The 23,771-nt window shown below is 35.4% G+C and overlaps 3 protein-coding genes across 5 annotated transcripts; 2 read left to right on the forward strand and 1 right to left on the reverse strand.

The window, feature by feature from the left end:
* The first annotated feature begins 569 nt into the window (after positions 1–569).
* On the forward strand, positions 570–3,030 carry spsb-2 (SPRY domain-containing SOCS box protein 1). The gene is made up of 4 exons (NM_064919.7): positions 570–1,037; positions 1,795–1,877; positions 2,256–2,421; positions 2,716–3,030. Exons 1-4 carry the CDS (start codon positions 692–694, stop codon positions 2,850–2,852), a joined length of 732 nt encoding a protein of 243 aa, NP_497320.2. The 5' UTR covers positions 570–691; the 3' UTR covers positions 2,853–3,030.
* Positions 3,031–3,379: 349 nt separating this feature from the next.
* Y46E12BL.2 (Ribosomal RNA-processing protein 12-like conserved domain-containing protein) lies at positions 3,380–15,158 on the forward strand. 2 transcript variants are annotated; one of them, NM_064918.8, is made up of 9 exons: positions 3,380–3,456; positions 3,522–3,791; positions 4,714–4,787; positions 4,837–5,000; positions 5,861–6,167; positions 7,328–8,004; positions 9,777–10,709; positions 12,001–13,301; positions 14,775–15,158. In NM_064918.8, exons 1-9 carry the CDS (start codon positions 3,389–3,391, stop codon positions 14,983–14,985), a joined length of 4,005 nt encoding a protein of 1,334 aa, NP_497319.1. In that variant the 5' UTR covers positions 3,380–3,388; the 3' UTR covers positions 14,986–15,158. The 2 variants fall into 2 exon arrangements, 1 of the variants encoding a protein (NP_497319.1); NR_131432.1 differs by lacking the exon at positions 4,714–4,787 and having other exon boundaries at positions 3,389–3,456; positions 14,775–14,985.
* Positions 14,699–22,019, reverse strand: tig-3 (TGF-beta family profile domain-containing protein; the record flags this gene model as incomplete). Of its 2 annotated transcripts, none has more annotated exons than NM_064917.6 (5): positions 14,699–15,398; positions 17,765–17,933; positions 18,340–18,611; positions 21,653–21,800; positions 21,845–22,019. In NM_064917.6, the coding sequence occupies 4 exons, from the start codon at positions 21,723–21,725 to the stop codon at positions 15,157–15,159; spliced, it is 756 nt and encodes a 251-aa protein (NP_497318.2). The 2 variants fall into 2 exon arrangements, with proteins under 2 accessions (NP_497318.2, NP_001391131.1); NM_001404267.1 differs by having other exon boundaries at positions 15,157–15,398; positions 21,845–21,931.
* Between the last annotated feature and the right edge of the window lie 1,752 nt (positions 22,020–23,771).

Raw genomic sequence — 23,771 nt, forward strand, 5'->3', positions numbered from 1 at the left:
TATCGAAAAAATCCGATTTTTAAAATTCGATTTTCACAGTATATTTTTCAAAAAATAATTCTAAAAACGTGTTGCTATTACGAGAACCCAAAGTTCCGAGAATGCGTACTGCGCAACACATTTGACGCGCAAAATATCTCGTAGCGAAAACTACAGTAATCCTTTAAATGACTACTGTAGCGCGATTGTGTCGATTTACGGGATCTCGATTTTGAATTGAATTTTAATAATTTTTTTATCGATAGAACGCTACAGTAGTCATTGAAAGGATTACTGTAGTTTTCGCTACGAGATATTTTGCGCGAGACAAAATTTCTCGTCGCGTCGAGACCCACCACTCACTAAAGTCGATGCGCCGTCGAAGCTGGCGATACGATATTTACTCACAAAAAAAACAATTTTCCTCTGGAATTTCTAGTTTTTCAATTAAATTCAAGCATTTCATTGGAAATTAATGATTATTAATCGAATTTTTTTCTTGAAAACTAAACTTTTCACTATTTGACCTACTCGTTTGACCTCCCCCGCTGAATATTGATTTCCAGCCATTTCTATCACCTAAAAACCAAATAAACATGACAAAATACTGCTCACTCCGTCCTCTACCGTCCGCCGCTTGTCTTCCATACGTCGTCATAGCTCATTGAGCCCCCCGGGATTTTTGAAGCTTCTCGGCAACCCAGTGGAAGCTATGGGCTCACGACCGGAAAAGTTCGATCGTATTTTGCAAATGGCACCGCCGAATCGATTAATTCAAGAGCAACACTCATGGAATCCAGATGATCGATCGCCGAACATCATCGTGAAGGACCAAGACAAATTAACACTCTACCGGCATCCCGTACCGAACTGTACGGATTGTATTCGCGGAAAGATGGGCTACAGCCGGGGATTCCACGTATGGCAAATCGAATGGCCTGAACGGCAGCGAGGAACACATGCTGTGGTTGGAGTTGCGACGAAGAATGCTCCACTTCAAGCTGCCGAATATACGACACTCGTTGGATCCAATAATGAAAGTTATGGATGGAATATTGGTGAGTTTTTTGAAGGTGGAGTAGCGCCAGTGGGGGTCACAATGACCGGATACCATGATAAAAATTCGAAAAAAATTTCTAGATTTTATATGATTTTTTGAAAATCGAAAAAGTCTCGAATTGCATCAAATTCCTATTTGAATTACCGCCAATAGTTCGATGTTCCATGGAGCGCGCTTGCTTTATTTTAATTTTTATTCATCAATTGTTCTAATTTTTGACTGATTTTTCATGTTTTTTCGTGTAATTTTATTGGAAATTTACTGAAGAATTGAAGATAAGCGTAAATTGTTCACTATAAATAACTGAAAAACAAATAAATAACGTTTTCCAACGACGTTGAGAGCCTGAAATATTCAATTTCACAAATTTAGACTTTAATACCCGCTTTTTAATGAACAATTTACATTTATCTTGAATTTTTCGGTAAATTTCCAATAAAATTACACGAAAAAACATGAAAAATCAGTCAAAAATGCGAAAAATTGATGAAAAAAAAATTTTTTAAATGCAAGCGCGCTCCATCGAACGAATCAATTGGCGGAAATTCAAAAAGGAATTAGGGGAAAAGTGAGATTTTTTCAATTTTCAAAAAATCATATAAAATCTAGAAAATTATTTTGAATTTTTAATCATGGTATTCGGTCATTGTGACCCCATAGGCAAATATTATGCAAATTGGCCAGTTTTAAATGTTAAATACAAAAAGAAAATTTAGAAAAAGCGATTGAAAACCCAAACTCTTCAATTTTTTCAGCTACACGAGAATGTCACTACGGTTCGTGGAAGTGGAAGTATCCGTACGGGAATGGTCGAGATGGTTTCAATGTTCCTGAAAAGGTGAACAATTTTCCCAAAAAAAAAAACCGAAAAAATCAATTTCTGGCCATAAAACCCAAAAAAAAAACCATTTTCGCCAGATAAAAAATCAATTTTCGTTTTGAAAAACCCAAAAAAATCAAGTTTTGTCAAAAAAACCGAAATCTCAATTTTGCCAAAAAAAAAGTGGCAAAAATTATCTTTTGCCAATAAAATACCTATTTTTGGCAAAAAATCTCTTTTTGCTTTAAAAAAACCCAAAAAATCTCAATTTTGTAACAAAAAAAACCAATTTTTTGCCAAAAAATACCAAAAAAACCATTTTTGCTATAAAAAACAAAAAAAACATTTTTTTTTTTGAAATTTTTGATCAAAAACCCAAAAACAATCAATTTTCAGATCTATTGCATTCTGGACATGGAGCAAGGAAATCTGTCATTCGCCACAGACAACGAGTACCTCGGAGTTGTATTCCAAAATCTCCGGGGAAAACGATTATACCCAGCTGTGGCGACTCTTTATGGAGACTGTGAGATTACCATGACACATCTGGGATCACTGGAACGTGAGTTTTGTAAACGTGCGGCGCAGAAAAAAGGGTGTGATGGCTGTCTTTTTGTAGATCTCCTTCTCGGAGTTTCTTTTCTGAGAAATCGCGGTTTCTAAAATCATGTTTTACAAATAAAACCGAGCCGCGACGCGACACGCAACGCGCTGTGAATCGGCCACGGCCGGTGTAGATTTACGGCGCTTTGCGTGTCGCGTCGCGTCGCGGCTCGGCTCGGTTTTAGCTAAATTTTAGTTGTAAAAATTCGAGAAAAGCCAGAACCAAATCGAAATTCTTGTTTTTTTTTTTCAGCAGTCGAGATGCTACCGTTGTTCGAACTGTGTCGACGTCGTTTCCGAAGCATAATGGGACCAGACCCCGACAAACGCATCAAGCCGCTGATGATCCCGCCGGTTATGAAGGAATATTTGTTGTATGAGATTGAGTGATATTGATCATTTTCTCGCCAAAAATTCACATTTTTCTCCTCTTTTCCACTAACCCACAAATCCCCACGGTTTTTCACCACTTTTTTTTTTGCAAATTTCGCTGTCAAATTGTGAATTACTCAGATTTATATATTGAATATATTGCTTTTATACCTGAATGAAAATTGGAATTTTGTTTTACAATGTTTTAAAATATTTTGACTCTTTTCCAAAAGCTTTTGTCGTTCAATATCGCTTCACGATTTGAGTTTCCGCCAATTTCAATGCGTGACGGCCTAGAAAACGCGGGGGGACGCGGCCTCTGGACACCTCGGGTCTCGCCACGAAAACCGAACAATTTATTTTTTTTCGCTATTCTTCGCCGATTTCTTGCTGAGAATCTTGCATTTTAAAGGTTTTTTTCAGTTATTTTTTACTTAAAATCAATAAAATAAATTTTTGCGCACTCAAATTATCAGTTTTCATCGTTTTCCAACAGTTTATCGCCTTGTTTTAGGAATTTTCCATCAAATTTGTCATTTTTTCAGATAAAAACAATGGGAGGTGGCAATTTCCGTCATCGTACAAGTAAGAAGGGAGCAGCGAAATTTAATTCAGGATCAGCGTGAGTGAAAACGTCGATAAATTCGTTGAATATAATTAAATTTAATTGTTTTTTTGTTTTTTCAGATGTGAAAGCAACCCAACGAGAAGCAAGCATCGCGCCGCTGCCAATGCCGCTAGAAATGCTTCTTTCGGCGGAGCCGGCATGCTTGCCGTCGAGGATCGTCTCATGAACACCGCCGCCGCCGACGATATGCTGCTCTCGGCTCTTCCGATTCATTCGATGGATATCGGCTCTTCGTCGAAAAGCATGGTTTCCGAGGGAGGCTTGTCTAAGCTCTCCGGATTCACGGCTTGCACAAATCCTGCGTTTGATTCTGTCAATCGGGTCTGGAAGTGAGAATTTTAGCGTTTTTTCCAAAAATTCAACAAATTTCACGACCTCCTGGAGTGTTCATAATTATTAGAGCGCGCTGGCTCGGCACCTCACGAACTCCAGAATTCGCGGGAATTCGTTCAGCGGGGACAGCAGTTTTTTGCTATTTTTGGCTTCTATAAGAAATATTTTTGATTTTTTGTTTTATAATATTGTTGAGAAGCATCATCCGAATTGAAAATGTGTAAAATTATGAAATTTGCCCGAAAACTGAAAGTTTTACAGAAGGAAGTCATTATAGTTTTTAAAAAAATGTTTCAGGATTGCCAGTTTTGCGAGTTATGCGTCGTAAAATATGTCATTTTGTAGAGAATTAAAAGTTTCATGAGAATTTTCGTTTGAAATTTTAATTCTTTAATTTCTAATATAAAAATATTCAAAAAATCAACAATTTTACGTTAAAATCTTGTTTCTTAAATTTTTAAGCTTTTAATAAAAGCAATTTTAAATTTTCAAACGAAAATTCGTATGAAACTTTTAATTCTCTACAAAATGACATATTTTACGACACATAAAACGCAAAACTGGCGATCCTGATACATTTTTTTAAAACTGTAGTGGCTTCCTTCTGTAAAACTTTCAGTTTTCGGCTAAATTTCATAATTTTACACATTTTCAATTCGGATGATGCTTCTCAAGAATATTATAAAACAAAAAATCAAAAATATTTCCTATAGGAGCCAAAAATAGCAAAAAAACTGCTGTCCCCGCGGAACGAATTCCCGCGACTTCTGGAGTTCGTGAGGTGCCGCACGAGCGCGCTCTAATAATTATTTATAACACTCCAGGAGACCGGGAATTTTTTATTTTCAAATTTGATTTTAAACTCTTGAATCTCTTTTCCAAAGCACGAGCCGTAGACTGATAGATTTATTTCTTCAGATCTGGGTCCTCTATTCAAGCAGAGGTTGTCTCGGTTTTGGCAGCAATCGCTGAAGTCATCAAAGAGCGGGATGGTAGTTTAATTCCCCCATAATTTTAGGCCTAAAAATTAGGGATTTTCAGGCAAAGAATCCGACGTTGAGTACTGTGCGGCTCTGATGACCGCGCTGGAAGGATCCTCGCTGGGAAATCCCAGAAGAACGGCAGCAATCGCTTATCTGCTTCATCTGATTGTGAGAAAGGTGCCGAAAGAGGTGCTTCAAGCTCAGTTTCACAGATTTGTGCAGGTATGGGCTTTTTGTGAAGCAGCGGCAGTGGGGAAATTGCTTTAAAACATGCCTATGGGGTCACAATGACCAAATATCATGATAAAAATGTTCAAAAAAATTTTCCAGATTTTATATGATTTTTTGAAAATTGGAAAAATCACAATTTTCCCCTAATTTCTATTTAAATTTCCGCCAATTGGATTTGTTCGATAGAGCGCGCTTGCACGTTTTTTAATTTTGTTTATTTTATTTTTTGCTATTTATTTTCGTCCGATTTTTCATGTTTTCAGTGTATTTTTGCTTGAAATTTGAAGGAAAATTTGAGATAAATGCAAATAATTGATGAAAAAGCAACGAGACACAGTCTGAAAAAAGAAGAACTAACGATTTTAAACGACATCGAACCAGAATTGGCTGATTTCCTAGATTTGCGATTTGCGTAATAGATTTGCGTAAATGCGTAAATCGTAAATCTAGGAAATCAGCCAATTCTGATTCGATGTCGTTTAAAATCGTTAGTTCTTCTTTTTTCAGACTGTGTCTCGTTGCTTTTTCATCAATTATTTGCATTTATCTCAAATTTTCCTTCAAATTTCAAGCAAAAATACACTGAAAACATGAAAAATCGGACGAAAATAAATAACAAAAAATAAAATAAATAAATTTAGAAAACGTGCCAGCGCTCTACCGCACGAATCCAATTCGCGGGAATTTAAATAGGAATTAGGGGAGAAATGGGGTATTTGCAATTTTCAAAAAAAAATCATATAAAATTTAGAAAAATTTTTTGGATTTTTTAAATCATGATATTCGGTCATTGTGATCCCATAGGCATGTTTTTAATCCACCTATAATTTAAAAAAATCAATAATTTGCAGATTCTCTACACAAAACTCCTAGAAAACGTCGATAGCACCGAAGGATCCGCGTTGAAAAACCTCATTTCAGTGCTCGGAATCATCCTCCGTGCCCAGCAAGCGTCCGTCTGGTCCAGCGCCAATACGCGGAATATGCTCGTCTCTGTGGCTGCTCTGGCGGCTCACGACAAGCCGTGGGTCCGTACGATGGCTCGTCGTGTGATCCGGGCGGTTCTTACCGATCCGGTTACTGCGACGGATAACGGGTTGCATCCGGCGAGCGGAGCAGTTGGACAACTGATTTTGAATCATATTGAAAGCTTTTTGGGTTCGTAATTTGGCTTGAGAGAAGAAATCGGTCTCAAATTACCAAAAAATAACTGCTAAAAAGTTATTTTGCAGCCAAAAAGTAAAAAATCCCGCGAAAAATGAAAAAAAATCGAAAAAATTGAGTTTTCACTTTAGAATCCAAAAAATCGACGGAAAATGTGTTTCTAACTCGAAAATTTCGAATTTACAGTTAAAATTCAACTTTTCAAATCAATTTTCACTTTATAATCCAAAAAGTCAACGGAAAACGTGTTTCTTACTCGAAAATTCCGAGTTCTGAGTCAAATTTCACTTTATAATCCAAAAAATCAATGGAAAACGTGTCTCTAACTCGAAAATTTCGAATTTACAGTTAAAATTCAAGTTTTTAAGCCAAATTTGACGTTACAATTGAAAAAGTCGTGTTTCTAACTCAAAAGTTGAAATTTCAGATTTTTTTTTCCGGCAAAAAAAGTAAAAACTAATGTTAAATCATCGTTTTTTGCCCAATTTTAGCGTATTATATATTTTTCACGGAAAAATGTCTGAAATTGAACAATAATCGATGATTTAACGTTAACTTTAATTTTTTCGCGGAAATATCTCTGAAAATTCGACAAAATATTTTTTAACTCGTCGAATTTTCCTTTATAATCCAAAAAAATCAACGGAAAACGTGTGTCTAACTCAAAAAATCAAGTTTACCGCTAAAATATCCGAAATTTCAAATTTACAGTAGAAAATTCTGGTTTTTGAATCAAATTTCACTTAATAGTCCAAGAAATCGTGTTTTCTAACTCAAAAATTCAAATTTCTCGCCAGCTTGGGAAAGTACGCTCCATGGAGAAATTGTCAAAAAATTCGAATTTACAGTTAAAAACTAGGTTTTCGAATCAATTTTCACGTTAAAAACCAATTTTTTTTTCAAATTCGCCAAAAAAAAATAGAAAGAGTTGAATTTTCCTATTTTCCTCCTCATAATTTGTCAAATTTTCAGTTTTTTTTCCCACAAAATTTTCGATTTTTGAGCCCAATTTCGGAGTATTCTCCATGGAAAAAAATGTGAAAAACTACAAGAAAAACCATTTTTAACGCTTTTTTTTTCAATTTTTTGTTTTCTGTAATTTAGAGCAAAAAAATCATAAAATAAATTTAAAATTTCTAATTAAATATTTTCAGGCCGCTCGAGCGCTGACAACACCAATGTCGTCAGATTCCTCTGTCTCCTCGAAGGTGTCATGCACAAAATGCCGGCTGTGCTCTTCAAGAAAATGGCTGAAGCAATGCTGAAATGCTTCGCAATCTCCGACTCAATGGTCAAATGCTCGGCTCTTCAATGTCTCCATCGTGCTCTTCAGCGTCAGCCATGCGATTCGGCTCTTCCCACCGAGACGAATGCTCTGCTGCTCACTGCTCTCCGCCAACTCGGAGCATCTGTTACAGATGTGACTGTCACTGCATACTGGATGCAAGCTCTCGCTGAAGCTCACGTGTGCTTGACTGCAAAGGATTCGAAGAAATCCGTTCAACAGGCCTTCCAGACGCTTCCACTTTTCGTCAAGATCTTCGAAGCTGGAAATGAGCAACTCGCGCAGGTCACCTATCAATCGTTGACTCGTGTCATTGAGAATAGTATTCAAGATGATGCGGCGTGCGGCAAATTCTTGCTCTCACAGCTCCACGTGGCGATGACAATGAAGTCGGCGTCAGTCTGGAAATTTATTCTTCGAGCACAGATGAAGCTCTACGAGACGTGTGGAGAAGGTCTACAGGGTGCGGAGCTCACCAAGGTTATGGAGGATCTCGCGAGGCTCCGGCAATCGGATGATTGCTTCTGCAAGACTGAACTCGACTTTGTACGTTTTTGGAGCGATAAAAAAGCCAAATTCTGATAAAATTTGAAATTTCGTGAATTTTTCATCAAATTATTACACTTTTCTGCATATTTTGGTCAATTTTTCGTCGATTTTGGCACATTTTAAGCCGATATACATACAAAAAAAAAATGCTCAGAAGGTGCCTAAATTGACAAAATTTGACATTTTCGGAAATTTCGAACCGCCATAACATTTTTGATTTTTTTTTTGAAAAGTCGAAAAATTTTAATGTCGAAAAAAAGCCAAATTTTGATAAAATCTGAAATTTCGTGAGTTTTTCCGTGTCGTAGCCGTTAAAATTCAGTTTTCATTAATTTATATATGGAAAAATTCGAAAAATGTACCTAAATCAACGAAAAAGTTGGCAAAATTTTAATTTTTCTGAATATTTGAGCCACCATAACGTTTTGGATATTTTTTGAAAAGTCTAAAAATTTCTTTTAAAAAAGTATGGTCAAAAAGCTGAAAAGATGTCAAATTTTGATAAAATCTGAAGTTTCGCCAACTTTTCGTTGTCGCAGCCGATGGAATTCGATTTTTAATGAAATTATCTCATTTATTGAATATTTTGGTCGATTTTTCGTTGATTTAGGCCACAATTTGAGCCGACAGGCATTAAAAATGCTCAAAATGTGCCTAAATTAGCGAAAAAACGACCAAAATGTGATAATTTCATTTAAAAAATTGAATTCCAACGGCTGTGACAAGGAAAAGTTGACGAAATTTCCGTTTTTAACAAAAATTTACCATTTTTCCGAGATTTTGACCCATGAAGATCGATTTTTTTGAGTTTCTGATGAAAAAATACCAACTTTTAATTTAAAAAAAAATGAAATTTCGTGAATTTTTTCTTTTCCTTGGTTATTCGTTGATTTAGGCACATTTCAAATCGAAACACATTCAAAATTACTGAAATTGTATTCATTTTGACTTGAAAGTTGCCTAAATCAAAGAGAAACTGACCAAAATGTGCAAAAATTCACAAAATTCCAGATTTTATCAAAAATTTTCCTTTTTTTTTTCATTTAAAAAAACCCCCGCAAACCTATCGATTTTCATGTGTTAAAACGGAAATTTTGCCATTTTTCAAAATTTAAACGTCGGAAATTCGGTTTTTTCGGGCTCATTTTTGATCTATTTCAGCACAAACAAAAAACATAATACGTGTTTACCCAGAGATGAGAAAAATCGCCATATCTGCCGCCCAAATGAACCCACGGGAAGAGACAAGATTACTGTAGTTTTTAACCAATTTGTGTAGATTTACGAGCTATTTCGTCATCTTTGAATTTAATTTTTAGCCGCAATTTTTAATTTTCAGGCGTTTCACACGTTTTTATAATTTAATAATTTATTGAATAAATCTTGAAACAAACATAAAAAATTTGAAAAAAACACCTAAAAATTAAATTCAAAAACGACGAAATAGCTCGTAAATCTACACAAATTGGTTAAAAACTACAGTAATCTTGTCTCTTCCCGTGGGTTCATTTGCGCGGCAGATATGGCGATTTTTCTCATCTCTGGATAAACACGTATTATGTTTTTTATTTGTGCTGAAATAGATCAAAAATGAGCCCGAAAAAACCGAATTTCCGACGTTTAAATTTTGAAAAATGGCAAAATTTCCGTTTTTAGACATGAAAATCGATCGGTTTGCGGGGTTTTTTTAATGAAAAAAAAAGGAAAATTTTTGATAAAATCTGGAATTTTGTGAATTTTTCCCCAAATTGAATGAAATATATTTCCAGACAATCGGAGCCGCCGTCCGTCACATTGGTGTCGCCCATGTCATGAACATTCTCTCGCTGGAAGTGGATCCAGACGCAGCAATTCTCTCAACAGACTTCACACGTTCATGGCTTCTCCCTGTGCTCCGAGTCAACATCCACAATGCTCCGATCTCGCTCTTCATCTCACACTTCCTTCCGATCGCCATGAAGATCCATCGACGTCTTCCAACACTTCAGGCGCCGCAGGTTCAACGCCTGTACAGCACATTCCAGTTCCAGCTCTGGGAGTTGCTCCCCTCGTTCTGCGAATCTCCATCCGATCTTGAGACTGCGTTCCCCGACATTGCACCGATTCTCGGAGCCGCGTTGAACGAGCGGAAGGATCTTCGAATGACGGTGCTGAATGCGATTCGTCGGGCTCTTCGCTTCTGCCTGGAGCCTGATGCTCCTGCAGAGCGGGTGGAGGTTATGAGCCGATACGCGAAGAATTTCATGCCAATCTTCTTCAATATGTACACTGGATCAGTTGTGGATGGAGGATATGATGATAAGGGTGTCCGGCTTTCCGTTCTTGAAGCTATACGGCTTTACACAGAAGTTACTCCAGCCGATCTGGTCACCCGTTATGTCGATAGTGCGATCGCCAAGTCCAAGGATCATGACGAATCGGTAGCATCACAAAAGCAAGCCAGAGTCCTGGATATTCTGTGTGCGCTGGCTAAAGTTGCTGAAAATGAGAATGTCTCAAAGATTCTGGACACAATTATGCCTTGGTTCAACTCCAGCGATACCAATGGTGTACAGAAGAAGGCTTTTAGAATTTTGGAGGAAGTTATTCAAAGAAGATCCCATCCAGAAATTGAGCATCTTCTCGATACTCGAAATGACTACGTCGAGAATGCGCTGTTCAAGCCGATTGAATCGATCAGTTTCCCGGCTAGAGCTTCTTATGTAAGCAGCTCAAAGCAAAATTATACAAAGTAGTGTGAAATTATCGAATCAGGGGTGGACCGTGAGCGGCAATTGCAGTTCGGCAAATCGGCAAATTTGCCGGAATTTTCCGATTCCGGCAATTTGCCGGAAATTTTGATTTGTGGCAAACTGCCGATTTGCCGGAAAATTTTATTTTTGGCAAACTGCCGATTTGCCGGAAAATTTGATTTTTGGCAAACTGCCGATTTGCCGGAATTTTTGATTTTTGGCAAACTGCCGGTTTGCCGGAATTTTTTTATTTTTGGCAAATCGCCGATTTGCCGGAATTTTTGATTTTCAGAAAACTGCCGGTTTACCAGATTGCCGGAAATTTTCAATTCCGGCAATTTGCCGATTTGCCGGAAATTTTGATTTTTGGCAAACTGCCGATTTGCCGGAAATTTTGATTTTTGGCAAACTGTCGATTTGCCGGAAATTTTGATTTTTGGCAAACTGCCGATTTGCCGGAAATTTTGATTTTTGGCAAACTGCCGATTTGCCGGAAAATTTGATTTTTGGCAAACTGACGATTTGCCGGAAAATTTGATTTCTGGCAAATCGCCGATTTGCCCAAAATTTTTATTTTCGGAAAATTGCCGGTTTACCAAATTTGCCGGAAATTTTGATTGTCGGAAAATTGCCGGTTTACCAAATTGCCGGAAAATTTTGATTTCTGGCAAATCGCCGATTTGCCCAAAATTTTTATTTTCGGAAAAATTCCGGTTTACCAATTTGCCGGAAATTTTGATTTTCGAAAAATTGCCGATTTGCCGGAAGTTTTTATTTTTGGAAAATTGCCGGTTTGCCGGAAATTTTGATTTTCGGAAAATTGCCGGTTTACCAAATTGCCGGAAATTTTGATTCTTGGCAAATCGCCGATTTGCCGAAAATTTTTATTGTTTTGAAAATTGCCGGTTTGCCGGAAATTTTGATTTTCGGAAAATTGCCGGTTTACCAGTTTCCCGGAAATTTTGATTCTTGGCAAATCGCCGATTTGCCGGAAATTTTGATTTTCGGCAAACTACCGATTTGCCGGAAACATTGATTTTCGGATAACTGCCGGAAATTTTTATTTTCGACACATTGCCATTTTCCCGGAAATGTTCATTTTCCAACAATTTGCCAAATTTTTGCCGTTTTTTCGGTAAATCGACAATTTGCCTTAAAATTGTCGAAAATTTTTTTGCAATTTAAAAGTTAGAATTTCGAAAAAACGGGAAATTTCTAAACTTTTCCAGTCATTCTGATCGAAAATTCTCCAAAATTTCAGTGTTCCTGCGTGCATATGCTCTACGACGGCTGCAATACGATGAAAGAAGTCACCGATCTCACCGAGAAGCTCATCCGTAACATCATACTGCTTCTCGACAAGGATAACAATGTGCACACCCGACAGAACTCGAGCAAGTGCATTCAATTCATTTGTAGTAAGATCTTGGATCTCGTCGACGATCCCACAATCGACACACCATCCGCTGCTCTGGAGCCGGTGCTTTCGAAGCTCTACGAGCTCACCACAATCTCTGCCGAGCAAAAAACCACTGGAGACATTCCGTTGCATGTTGCTCGGTCTTGCCTCGTCGCAGCGAATATTATCGCTCAGAAGCAGGTTAAAATCCTCAACACGATCGCCACGTCGAAGATGATCTCGTTCGCGTGCTCCTGGATCGGAGAAGGACGTGCCGCTGTTCGAATTCTCGCGATTCGTCTGATGCGTGTCCTGTGCCAGAAGATCCCTGAAGTGATGCTCCAACAATTCCGTGAGCAGATCCTGACTACAGTCTTCGAAGGGCAGCTCACCAGTGATCTGACGATCAAAGTTCGGAAAGCCAACCGGCTGCTTCTGGAAGTTCTCGTCGAGAAGTTCGGAGTTAATGTGCTCCAGAAGTACACGGAGAAGCCAGATTGGCTGAAGCAGATGAAGAATATCGAGAAGATCAGAAAGCGAAAGGTTCGGAAGGCTGGGGAGGCTGAGATGGAGCACGATGATGAGGATGGTGCAAGTGCGATCAGTGGATCGAATGTTTCTGGAAGAACTGCTGGAGCTGACACAATTCTCGAACTTTTGGAAGATTCGGATGCCGACAATGAGAGTGACTCTGAGGAGCAGCTGATGAAGAAGTCTCGAGTCGGAAGTGTCTGGTTGAAGAATGAATCCGATGGAGATGTCCCCATGGATCTTCTCGATTCTTCTAGAATGATGGATCAGATCACCACGATGAATCCGGCGATTCTTGAGAAGAGAAAGAAGAAGGCGTTGGAGAGACGGCAGAAGGTTGAAGCTGGATTCCAGTTCTCCAAGGATGGAAAGATGATTGTGCTTGGAGATGATGAGGAGGATGAGGATAAGAAGCAGATCGGGAAGAGAAAGATGCGAAGTGGATATGATGGTCTGGGAGATGATGATGAGGATGATGAGGATGGTCCGACGAAGGGGAAGAAGCGGGTTAAGGAGAATAGTGATTCGGAAGATGAGATTCTTTCCGATGATGATGATGATGATGATGAGAAGGATGCCAAGACTTTTGTCAGCAGAGCAGCTCCGTCGTATGGTGGAAAGGGTATCTATAGGTTGGTTTTTCAATGAAGATTGTGGAGAAAAAATGTTGCTGAAAATGGACAATTTTCTAGCCGTTCTTCGTAAAATCCAAATTTTTATTCGCAAAAAAAGGGCCAAACGAAAATTTTTCGTTTTTCTTTTTTTCTTGAAAAAAAATCGAATTTTCAATAAATTTTCGTCATTTTTTAATATTTCTCTGAAAAAAACATGTTTTTTTTCATCAAAATCAACTTTTTTTCGATTTTCTCTGAAAAAAAAAACGCGAAAAATCGGAAATTTTTTTCTTCAATTTTCTGAGGCCAATGGAACAAAAATCGATTTTTCGATGAATTTTGAGATTTTTTTCCGAAAAAAAAAATGCTTGTCATCACTTTTTTTCGAGCTGGAATAGGCTTGAAATGGCCTCAGAAAATTGAAGAAAAAAAAAGAAAATTTCCGATTTTTCGCGTTTTTTTTTCAGAGAAAATCGAAAAAAAGTTGATTTTGATGAAAAAAACATGACGAAAATTTATTGAAAATTCGATTTTTTTTTTCAAGAAAAAAAGAAAAACGAAAAATTTTCGTTTGGCCCTTTTTTTTTGCGAATAAAAATTTGGATTTTACGAAGAACGGCTAGAAAATTGTAGTATTTTTCCGTCCAAAAATGGAATTTGATAAAACGTTCAAAATTTTTCGACAACATCTAAGAAAACCCCGTTATTATAGGAAAAGTTAGTTTTTTCGAGGAAAAAAAATCGAATTTTCAATAAATTCCTGTCATTCTTCAATTGTTTCAAAGAGAAAAAAGGTTTTTTCCCATCAAAATCATCATCGTTTTTTTTTTTTTTTTTTTTTTTGAAAGATTTATAAATTTCTCTGAAAAAAACGCCAAAAATCGAAAATTTATGCGAAATTTTATGATTTTTTCGTCAAAAACACGGCATTTTCGGTCTCGACACGACAAATTTTGTGTTCGATGCAAAAGTATGTGCGCCTATAAAGAGTACTGTAGTTTCAAACTTTCTTTCCTGCGGACTTTTTATCGATTTTTCATAGTTTTCCGATAAAAAACATACATTTTCAATGGAAAAACTATTAAAATGTATTCAAAAATTCCGCAGAAACGAGAGTTCAAAAGTACAGTACTCTTTAAAGGCGCACGCATTTTTGCATCGAACACAAAATTTGTCGTGTCGAGACCGAAAATACCGTATTTTTGACGAAAAATATCATGCAATTTTCGATTTTTCGCGTTTTTTTTTCTCAGAGAAAATCGAAAAATGGAGAAAATTCTAGATTTATCCAGAAACAAAAAAGTTAATTTTGATGAAAAAAATTCATTTTTTCCTGGTAAAATATTAAAAAATGCCGGGAATTTATTGAAAATTCGAAATTTTTTTCTCGAAAAAGCAAAATATTGCAAAAAACCTTTAATACAATAAAACATTTATTAACATTCAAATTAATAATTCGAAACCAATTTGAAAAAAACAAATTTTTTGCAGAGATACATCCGGAAAATCACAAGTTGGAAGCTCCGTGGGAGCCAAGCGTCAGCAGAAGCAAAAGCCCAACAAGCCGAAGCAACAGCAGAAGAGTGTTCAGCCGTACGCCTACGTTCCACTACGCAATAAGACCGCCAAGCAGGATGTTCGTCAAATTTTGAAGGCGAAGAGAAAGAGCGGCAAGGGAGGTGGCAAGAAGGTCACTTTTTAACGGATGAATAATAATAATTTTTGAAGTTTTTTTTTGAACAAGAAAAAGATCGGAATGTTTTTTTTTTAATTGTTAGTTGTTTTTTTTTGTTTTTTTTGTTCTCATAATATATCCTGTTTTTTCTGTTTTGTTTTGTTTCCTTTTTTGTCGTCCAAATAAACTCCAAATGCTCTAAGTACAACTGCAAGAAAGAGCACGCAATCCATGGACTCTGGTTTTCCGAATATCCCGAGGGCTCAGAGCAACAATCATATCGACACTTCCATAGTAATTCGGAGCACACTTTGGCTCTGGGAGGTCTGAAATGGCGGCTTTCATGAATTGATAGACTTCGTCGGATTCTGTGGAGCACACTGTGTCGGAGCAAACGTTGGCGTAGAAGCCCGGCGGGCTCAGGATCCAGTCGTTCCAGCCTGCAATAGTTTTTCAAAAACTTATTACACGTTCGTGAAAAAAAAGTGGAATTTTCTTATTACACACTCGTGAAAAAAGTTTGAAATTTTCTTATTACACATTGGTAAAAAAATTGACATTTTCTTATTACACACTCGTGAAAAAAATTAGAAATTTTCTTATTACACATTCGTGAAAAAATTGACATTTTCTTATTACACACTCGTGAAAAAAATTTGAAATTTTCTTATTACACATTCGTGAAAATATTGACATTTTCTTATTGCACACGCGTGAAAAAATTTGAAATTTTCTTATTACACATTCGTGAAAAAATTGAAATTTCTTTTATTACACACTCGTGAGAAAAGTATGAAATTTTCTTATTACATATTCGTGAAAATATTGAAATTTTCTTATTACACACGCGTGAAAAAAATTTGAAATTTTCTTATTACACATTCGTGAAAATATTGACATTTTCTTATTACACACTCGTGAAAAAAATTTTAAATTTTCTTATTACACACTCGTGAAAAAAATTTGAAATTTTCTTATTACACATTCGTGAAAATATTGACATTTTCTTATTGCACACGCGTGAAAAAATTTGAAATTTTCTTATTACACATTCGTGAAAAAATTGAAATTTCTTTTATTACACACTCGTGAGAAAAGTATGAAATTTTCTTATTACATATTCGTGAAAATATTAAAATTTTCTTATTACACACGCGTGAAAAAAATTTGAAATTTTCTTATTACACATTCGTGAAAATATTGACATTTTCTTATTACACACTCGTGAAAAAAATTTTAAATTTTCTTATTACAAACTCGTGAAAAAAGTATGAAATTTTCTTATCACACATTCGTGAAAAAATTGACATTTTCTTATTACACATTCGTGAAGTGCTTGTTGTCGATTTACGGGGTTTTGATTTTTTTCCTCATTTTTGTGCTTTTAAAAAAATATTTTATCGATTAATAAATAATTTCCGTAAATCGACAAAATCGCTACAGTAGTCATTTAAAGAATTACTATAGTTTTCGCTTCGAGATATATTTTGCGCGTCAAATATGTTGTTCTCGTAATTAGAGTTTCTCGTAATAAAGAAAAAATTTTGAGGTTTTCTGCCAAAAATACGGTACCAGGAGGTCTCGACGCGACAAAACTTTTGTTAAATTCGAAAGGGTATGCGCCTTTAAAGGTGTACTGTAGTTTCAAACTTTTTCATCGATTTTCATAGTTTTTTTCACGTCAGAATGTCCCATTTCGTGTTGATCTACAAGAATTGCGGGAGTTGAGACGTGCTGACGTCACATTTTTGGGGAAAAAATTCCCTCATTTTTTGTAGATCAAACCGTTGTGGGACAAAAAATCGATGAAAATCCGCTTCGTGTGCCTTTAAAGATTACTGTAGATTCAAATTCTCGAATTTTTATCGATTTTTCCTAGTTTTCTATGAAAATCGAATAATTAATTTTGTTTTAACTGAAAATTAGCGATAAAAACACAAATTTTATCAAATCGGTAAAAATTCCGCAGCCACAAAAGTTTGGAACTACTGTACATTTTTAAAGGCGCACACATTTTCGAATTTAACGAAAAATTGTCGCGTTGAGACCGGGTACCGTATTTTTGGTGCAAAAACTGCAAATTTTTAGTAAACTCGGCCGTGTACTCCTCTCGCGTAATTAATTATTTAGAATTTTAGATTTTCTCTTTTTTTTTGCTTTTAATCGAGAATTAATGGTTTTTTTACACGAACATCTGAAAAAATTTGGGCAAAAATGAAAAGTTGTATAATTTTGTTGAAAACGGGTAATTCATGTATGGAGAATTCAGAAAATCTAGATTTAACCCATCAAAAACTATTAAAAAGTGGCAAAAATGGGCATTTTATGGCAAAAAATCACAATTTTGAAACTCCTCTAAAATGGTTATTTTTATAGTTAGAGGACTCAAAATTCACTTCCGACCACTAAAAAATGTCCTTTTTCATAATATAATAGTTTTGTTCGATTTCCGAAAAAGTTTTTTTTTTGCCCAAAAAAAGGACAGTCATTATGGCCAAAAAAATGGCCAAAAAAAAATTTGGGCAAAAATAAAAAGTTGTCCAAATTTGTTGAAAACGGGTAATTCATGTATGTTGAATTCAGAAAATCTAGGTTAAACCCATCAAAAACTATTAAAAAGTGGCAAAAATTGTCAATTTATAGCAAAAAATCACAATTTTGAAAATTTTCTAAAATGGTTCGTTTTGTAGGAGAGCGCGCGGGTTTTCCGAGAGGAGTACACGGTTGGGTAATATTCAGAACTTTTTTTTTCTTGCGAAATGTAAATTTGACTAAAATAGAAAAAAATATTAAAAAAAAACTATACCAATTTCTGTGAAATTCACATAAAACGGAATCACACAGCATCCGACACAATCCGAAGTGCCGGCGGTTACGGTATTCGGCTGGAATACCATAACATCAAAGTTTGGAGCATTTCTGAGCACCGACAGGGCATTGATCACGTTTTGAGTGTTGGAGTTGGTGATTTCGATCTGGAAATTTGAATTTTTTTTCAAAAATTACAAAAATAGAAATTTTAAAAATATTTTAATTTTTCAGGACTGGCTTTTAGTTCAACCCTTGCAAAACTTTTCTGGTGCTTTTTTTGGGCACATTTCAGGCAATGTTTCATGGTTTTTTGCCGATCTTTGGTATGTCTCATTTCTCTTTTCCTGAATTCACGGGGCCTAAGCCCAAACCTGAGCCTAAGCCTAAGCCTAAGCCTAAGTCAAAGCCTAAGTCTATACCTAAGTCTAGGCTAAAGCCCAGGCCTAAGCCTATGTCTAAGCCTAATCCTAAGTTTTTTTGTCACTCTTTGAAGTCAAGCAGGCAGGCTTTCTTATGCCTACGTGGAGCATTGCACTCCTTCAACCCCGATTATCAATAGAGCGCGCTTACCTTAATCATTTTATCCGAACTTTTTTGCTTCATCCATTTATGGAACAAGTGACTAATATCAAAATGATATTTATCCAATGTTTCGCGAATTTCGAATCGATCCACGTATTGCAACTCTCCGAACAACTCATCGACTTCGTACACAACTATACTAATATTCGTATCCTTTGGATCAATAATAAGGGATGCAGAGAGAATTTCATGATTGATTGAATTAATTGAATACTGAAAGCAGTCCTTCACAAGTGATTCGGGTGTTAAGCATGTCCAACCTGGAAAATTTTGGAACTTATATACTTAGATTTTGCAACTTTTGCAATACGGTACCCGGTCTCGAAGCGACAATTTCGTGTTATATGCAAAAAGGTGTGCGTCTTTAAAATTACTGTAGTCGATCAATTATTGATATTTTCTTTGTGGCGGGACCCATCTCTCTGCAGTTTTGGTCAATCGGTCAAGTTTTCAGAAATCTTGGGCCTAGGCGTAGGCTTAGGCTTACACTAAGGATTAAGTCTAGGCTTAGGCTTAGTCTTAGGCCTAGGCTCAGGTTGACACTTTGTCCTAGACTTAGGCTTAGGTTTAGGCTGAGGCTTAGACTTAGGCTCAGGCTTAACCTTAGACTAAGGCTTATGCTTAGACTGAGGCTTAGGCTTAGTCTTAGGGGTTTGCTTAGGCTTAGACATATACGGGAGGACAATTCCATTTTTCAAGGGATTCCCAGAAAAAAGAGAAAGAAAGGAAAAATCGTTTAAAAGGTTTAAATCTGACGTCGGAGGACATTAATAATCCAAAAAAACCCACAAAATATTTTTTAACCCGTGTGAAACTGTGTGTAAAATGATTTTTTCGTATCAGAAAATGAGAAAAAGTTTGATCTGAAAAAGTGCGACGGAAAGTGCAAAAAGTCGAAGGCGGCTGATTTGTGTTGCCTATTTGATTAAAAATTTGAAATTGTTTCTAGCAAGGGTTTCTCTGAATTTTTGAGTCGTGTTTTCAAATTTTAACTGATCAAGTTCTTGCTAATGCAGAAACTATGATCTTACATCAGATGATTCGAATTCCATTTCACTTTCAACCGTCACTCAACACTTTTCTACAGTATCCTCTCGGAATTATTAGTCGTGATTAAACGTGACAAACCACTGAACTTTGCGCTCATTATTTTTCGTGTGGTTTGTATCTTATGTCACTTTTGACTTACAGTATCCCTATGCGATCAAATTTGCAATTATGATGATTTGATTCATTTATACTCAAGGCTCTAAGAAATTATATTCAAAGTTGAAAATTTCTAGAAATTTCTAATTAATTATAATAATTCGATTTAATATTTACTTGAAACTTTAGTAAGAACAATTAATCTAAAACTTAAAACAAACTCGAAATTCAAATTCGTTATAACATAAAAGTTTGAGAATTACAGGTCGAGTTAAAATATCTGTGTGTGTGTGTGTGTGTTTTTTTTTCAGATTTTTAATTGAATTTATTTATTAGGTCTCCAAATAAGTTCCGGGTCAAAAATCATAACTTTTTTCGCTGCAAATCGATTTTTATGAAACTTTGGGAATTTATGTTATCAACTATGATCTTTCATTTGACAATAGTCACAAAAGTTTTTGACCACCCCAAGTGTCCTAACTCGGAGCCAATTTTTTCAGGCATTTTCCTGATCTCGCTTCTTTTCAGTTTTCAATTGAGCTTTGTGTGCGGATTTTGCTTTGTTTAGAATACATTATTAGAAAACAACAAAAGTTTAGAAAAAAATCCGCCCAAAAAAATTTTTTTTGGTTGGTCGTCAAAAAAAGTTCAAAAAAATTTTTGTCGAAAATTCTAGATTTTTCCTACAAAAATGATGTAACCAAGTGTAAACTATTTTTAGACATACAAAACATATCAATTTAGTTCGATACACTAAAATGATAATAGAAAATATAATTTTTTCGGTTAATTTTTTAGTTTTTTGAATATTTCTTGAGATTCAAATTTTTAACTCAAATGATTTATATGTGTAAAAGTAGTTTACACTTGGTTATATCTTTTTTTTATAAAAAATCAAGAACTTTCGACAAAAATTTTTTAAAACATTTTTTGACGACCAACCAAAAAAATTTTTTTGGGCGGATTTTTTTCCAAACTTTTTTTGTTTTCTTACATTGTGTACTAAACAAAGCAAAATCCGCACACAAACATCAATTGAAAGCTGAAAAGAACCGAGATCAGAAAAATGGCTGAAAAAATTGGCTCCGAGTTAGGCCACTTGGGGTGGTCAAAAACTTTTGTGACTATTGTCAAATGAAAGATCATGGTTGATAACATAAATTCCCAAAGTTTCATAAAAATCGATTTGCAGCGAAAAAAGTTATGATTTTTGACCCGGAACTTATTTGGAGACACAAGGATGATATTATTCTCTAAAATATGAGGCACTATATCAAGGTTTGCTATTGAAAAATATGCACAAACAAAACATGTTTTGATAATGTTTTGCCGTATGCACTCAGTACAAACTTTGTCATTATTGAGCCTAGAGGAGTTTAAAATTGGTTCCTGGTTAAAAAATAGTTTTACATATATTTTGACATGCATTTAAATAAATACGAGTTCATGTATTTACAAACATAATAACGTAATTATTTGTTGGCATGCATAAAATATACATGAATCGTAATAACTTTAATGAAACCATTATGCTCACAATTACTGTTCTAGTTTCAAAGAATTACGTAGTGAGACCATATACATATTAATAACAGCGTTGCAAAACGATAGTAGATTTATTTATATTGCTATGACTCAAAATGTCTGAAAACACCGAATTCCACGATGAAACTTCTTGAAATTGTCTCAAAAAAAATATGAAAAAAATACGGCTCAAAAAATGATCTAAAATTGTTAAAATTTAAAAAATTTGACTTGTCAGCGTTGTCAGCTGGAAACAAACATTTTTGAAATCACCATCTAATCATGGGTTTAAAAATTAACTAACTTGCGTTTTCAACTTGATTTAGCTACTTTAAAGTCGATTGTTTCCAGCCACTGCGACATTGACAAGTCGGTCAAATTTAAAATTTTCACTAATTTTAGGTCATTTTTTGAGCCGGTATAACTTTTTTTTGAGTAGTTTTCAAGAAGTTTCATTATGAAATTCGATGTTTTCAGACAATTTTGTGTCTAATACAGCAATTTTTAAAAAAATTCGGCTACACCAACTTTAATGAAACAATATTGCTCAAAATTAATGGTCCAGCTTCAACAGGGTTTTCTTAAAAGTTAATTTCTCAAACTCTTTTTGATATGAACAGAAGCTACGTACTTTTTCTATTCGGCTCAAGAGTGATCTTGTCTAAAACTCCACCATATAAATCATGCTTTCTTGAAGTCGACATTGAATCCGGTATCACAGGAGCCTGATGTATAAGTGGCGGACGAGATGACAAGTTCAACGCACTCAATAATTGCCTCTGAAGCCATACAATCAATCAATAGTCTAGAAGTGATATCAAACCTTTTGTCTTTCAATTGACAGTGATGAAGCATTTATTGAAATAATAGTGATAACAAAACAATAATGGAATCGAGTAAAAAAATGCATTGGGCGAGGACAAACAACAACAACAAATGTATAAAAATTCTTATCACACAATGTGTTGTATCATTTTATCATTTTATCAGCTGTGCAATTAGGAAGAATAGCATATATGGATCCGTCCTCCAGCCGCCACAAAATAATCCATCAGTCACATTTAGACGAAGACACGCTTCAATCAGAAATTAAGAAATTATACGATAAGAAATTAGAAACTGTATGGTCATTGGAATTAAAAATTAGAGAAGACGGAGAGACTATGGAGAAAATGAGGAAGTCTAGAGATCAATTTTGATTGATGGAGCATTAAAAAACTCTGAAGAAAAATGATAGAATTAATATAAGCACGTTTGGGATCAAATCACATTGGTTTGACGCAATTGTAGTTTGATTGTTGGGGCAAAGAGCAATAGAGCAAGATATCATTTGCCGAAATTGCCGAACTTGTCGGACATTTTCGGCAATTTAAAAAAGTTCACCTAGTTGTTTAGTATTTGTATGTTTTTTAGTATGTTTTAACAGAAAACGTTTAATTGCCGGTCTGGCGATTTTTGCCGGCAATTTTCATTTTTGGCAACCTGCCAATTTGCCGTTTGCCGAATATCAATTTGCCAGAAGTTTTTAGAGGGATTTTTTATGAAACGATAACACCTAAAATTGTGCTTTTTTGAAATTTTTTCCCCGTTTTCTTTAGATATTTTTATATACTTTTCTTACTTTTCAAAGTAGATGTAGAAAAATTCATAGGATGCCTACAGTTTTTCCAATTAATATTAAAATGCTTAAATTTCCAAAAAAAAGTGCAAAACCACAATTTTCCGAAACATTGCCGGTTTGCGATTTGCCTTAAAATCTAATTCCGGCAAATTGCTGATTTGAAGATTTGCCGGAAATTTCAATTCAGGCAATTTGTCGATCTGCCGATTTTCCGGAAAAAATCGTCTGCCGCCCACCCATGATTCAATCCCAGAATTAAAAAATTTTTTAATTTTTTAAAAATTGAAAAGAAAAAATTGTTCAGTAAACTTAATTTTTAGGCTCTTAAATTTACAAAAAGTATCAAATTTATATTTCAGGCAATTTCGATTTACGGCAATGAGCAATTTCGGCAATTACCGGTTTTTGGAAATTTCCGGCAGGCAACCGGCAATTTTGTCAACTGCCGGTTTTGAAAAAAGCTAGTGAGGTAGCATTGATATAATTAAAATTGTACGTATACTAAGCTTCTTCTACCTGGGCTAGACAATAGTTTCAGAAGAACAAGACTACAAAACACATACAGGACACAGACACTGACGTAGAATGTAGGTTGGTCGGAAAAACATTTGTTTCAAAGAACTGAATCAAAAAGTTGAGGCGACCTTTGTACGTTGCGTATTTCCAGGGTAGAAACATTTTTCTGAACTATATTTTTGTCAGGAACGTTACGGGACATCAACACCTTTAATTGGTATATGCCAACTGAATTACAGTATCATATGAGACCGAAGTTACTAGAAACACCATAATTTTGAACTTTTTTGCTTACCTAACATCCTGCAAAATTTCAAAACTTTTGTTCTGCAGTCACAATTTCTGCGAAGCTTTAAAATTATTTAAAAGAACATCAGCTTCCAATTTCCGCCTTTTTCTACCGCCTCCGCTTTGTTTTTGCAATGTTCCAAAAAATTTTCCTGAAAATCGGTCTATTCACCTATTTTGAGTTCACATCTAGCCGAAATACTGAGCCTAAATTTTTAGCCAAAATAAAAAAAAACTAATTAGCATAAAAAGTTTAAACTTGAGCATAAGAATTTTTAATTGGTGAGCCTAAAACTGAGCTGGAGGCTATCTTTGAGCCTAAGCC

Source organism: Caenorhabditis elegans, chromosome II, assembly GCF_000002985.6.
Source record: "Caenorhabditis elegans chromosome II".
Lineage (NCBI taxonomy): Eukaryota > Metazoa > Nematoda > Chromadorea > Rhabditida > Rhabditidae > Caenorhabditis > Caenorhabditis elegans.

Bases quoted from the DNA above. Each gene is read 5' to 3' on its own strand.
- spsb-2 (NM_064919.7), top strand. From the start codon at position 692: ATGGGCTCACGACCGGAAAAGTTCGATCGTATTTTGCAAATGGCACCG. The intron at 1,038-1,794 runs GTGAGTTTTTTG...CAATTTTTTCAG, and splicing joins AAGTTATGGATGGAATATTG to CTACACGAGAATGTCACTAC. The intron at 2,422-2,715 runs GTGAGTTTTGTA...TTTTTTTTTCAG, and splicing joins ACATCTGGGATCACTGGAAC to CAGTCGAGATGCTACCGTTG.
- Y46E12BL.2 (NM_064918.8), top strand. From the start codon at position 3,389: ATGGGAGGTGGCAATTTCCGTCATCGTACAAGTAAGAAGGGAGCAGCG. The intron at 5,001-5,860 runs GTATGGGCTTTT...AATAATTTGCAG, and splicing joins AGTTTCACAGATTTGTGCAG to ATTCTCTACACAAAACTCCT. The intron at 6,168-7,327 runs GTTCGTAATTTG...AAATATTTTCAG, and splicing joins TCATATTGAAAGCTTTTTGG to GCCGCTCGAGCGCTGACAAC.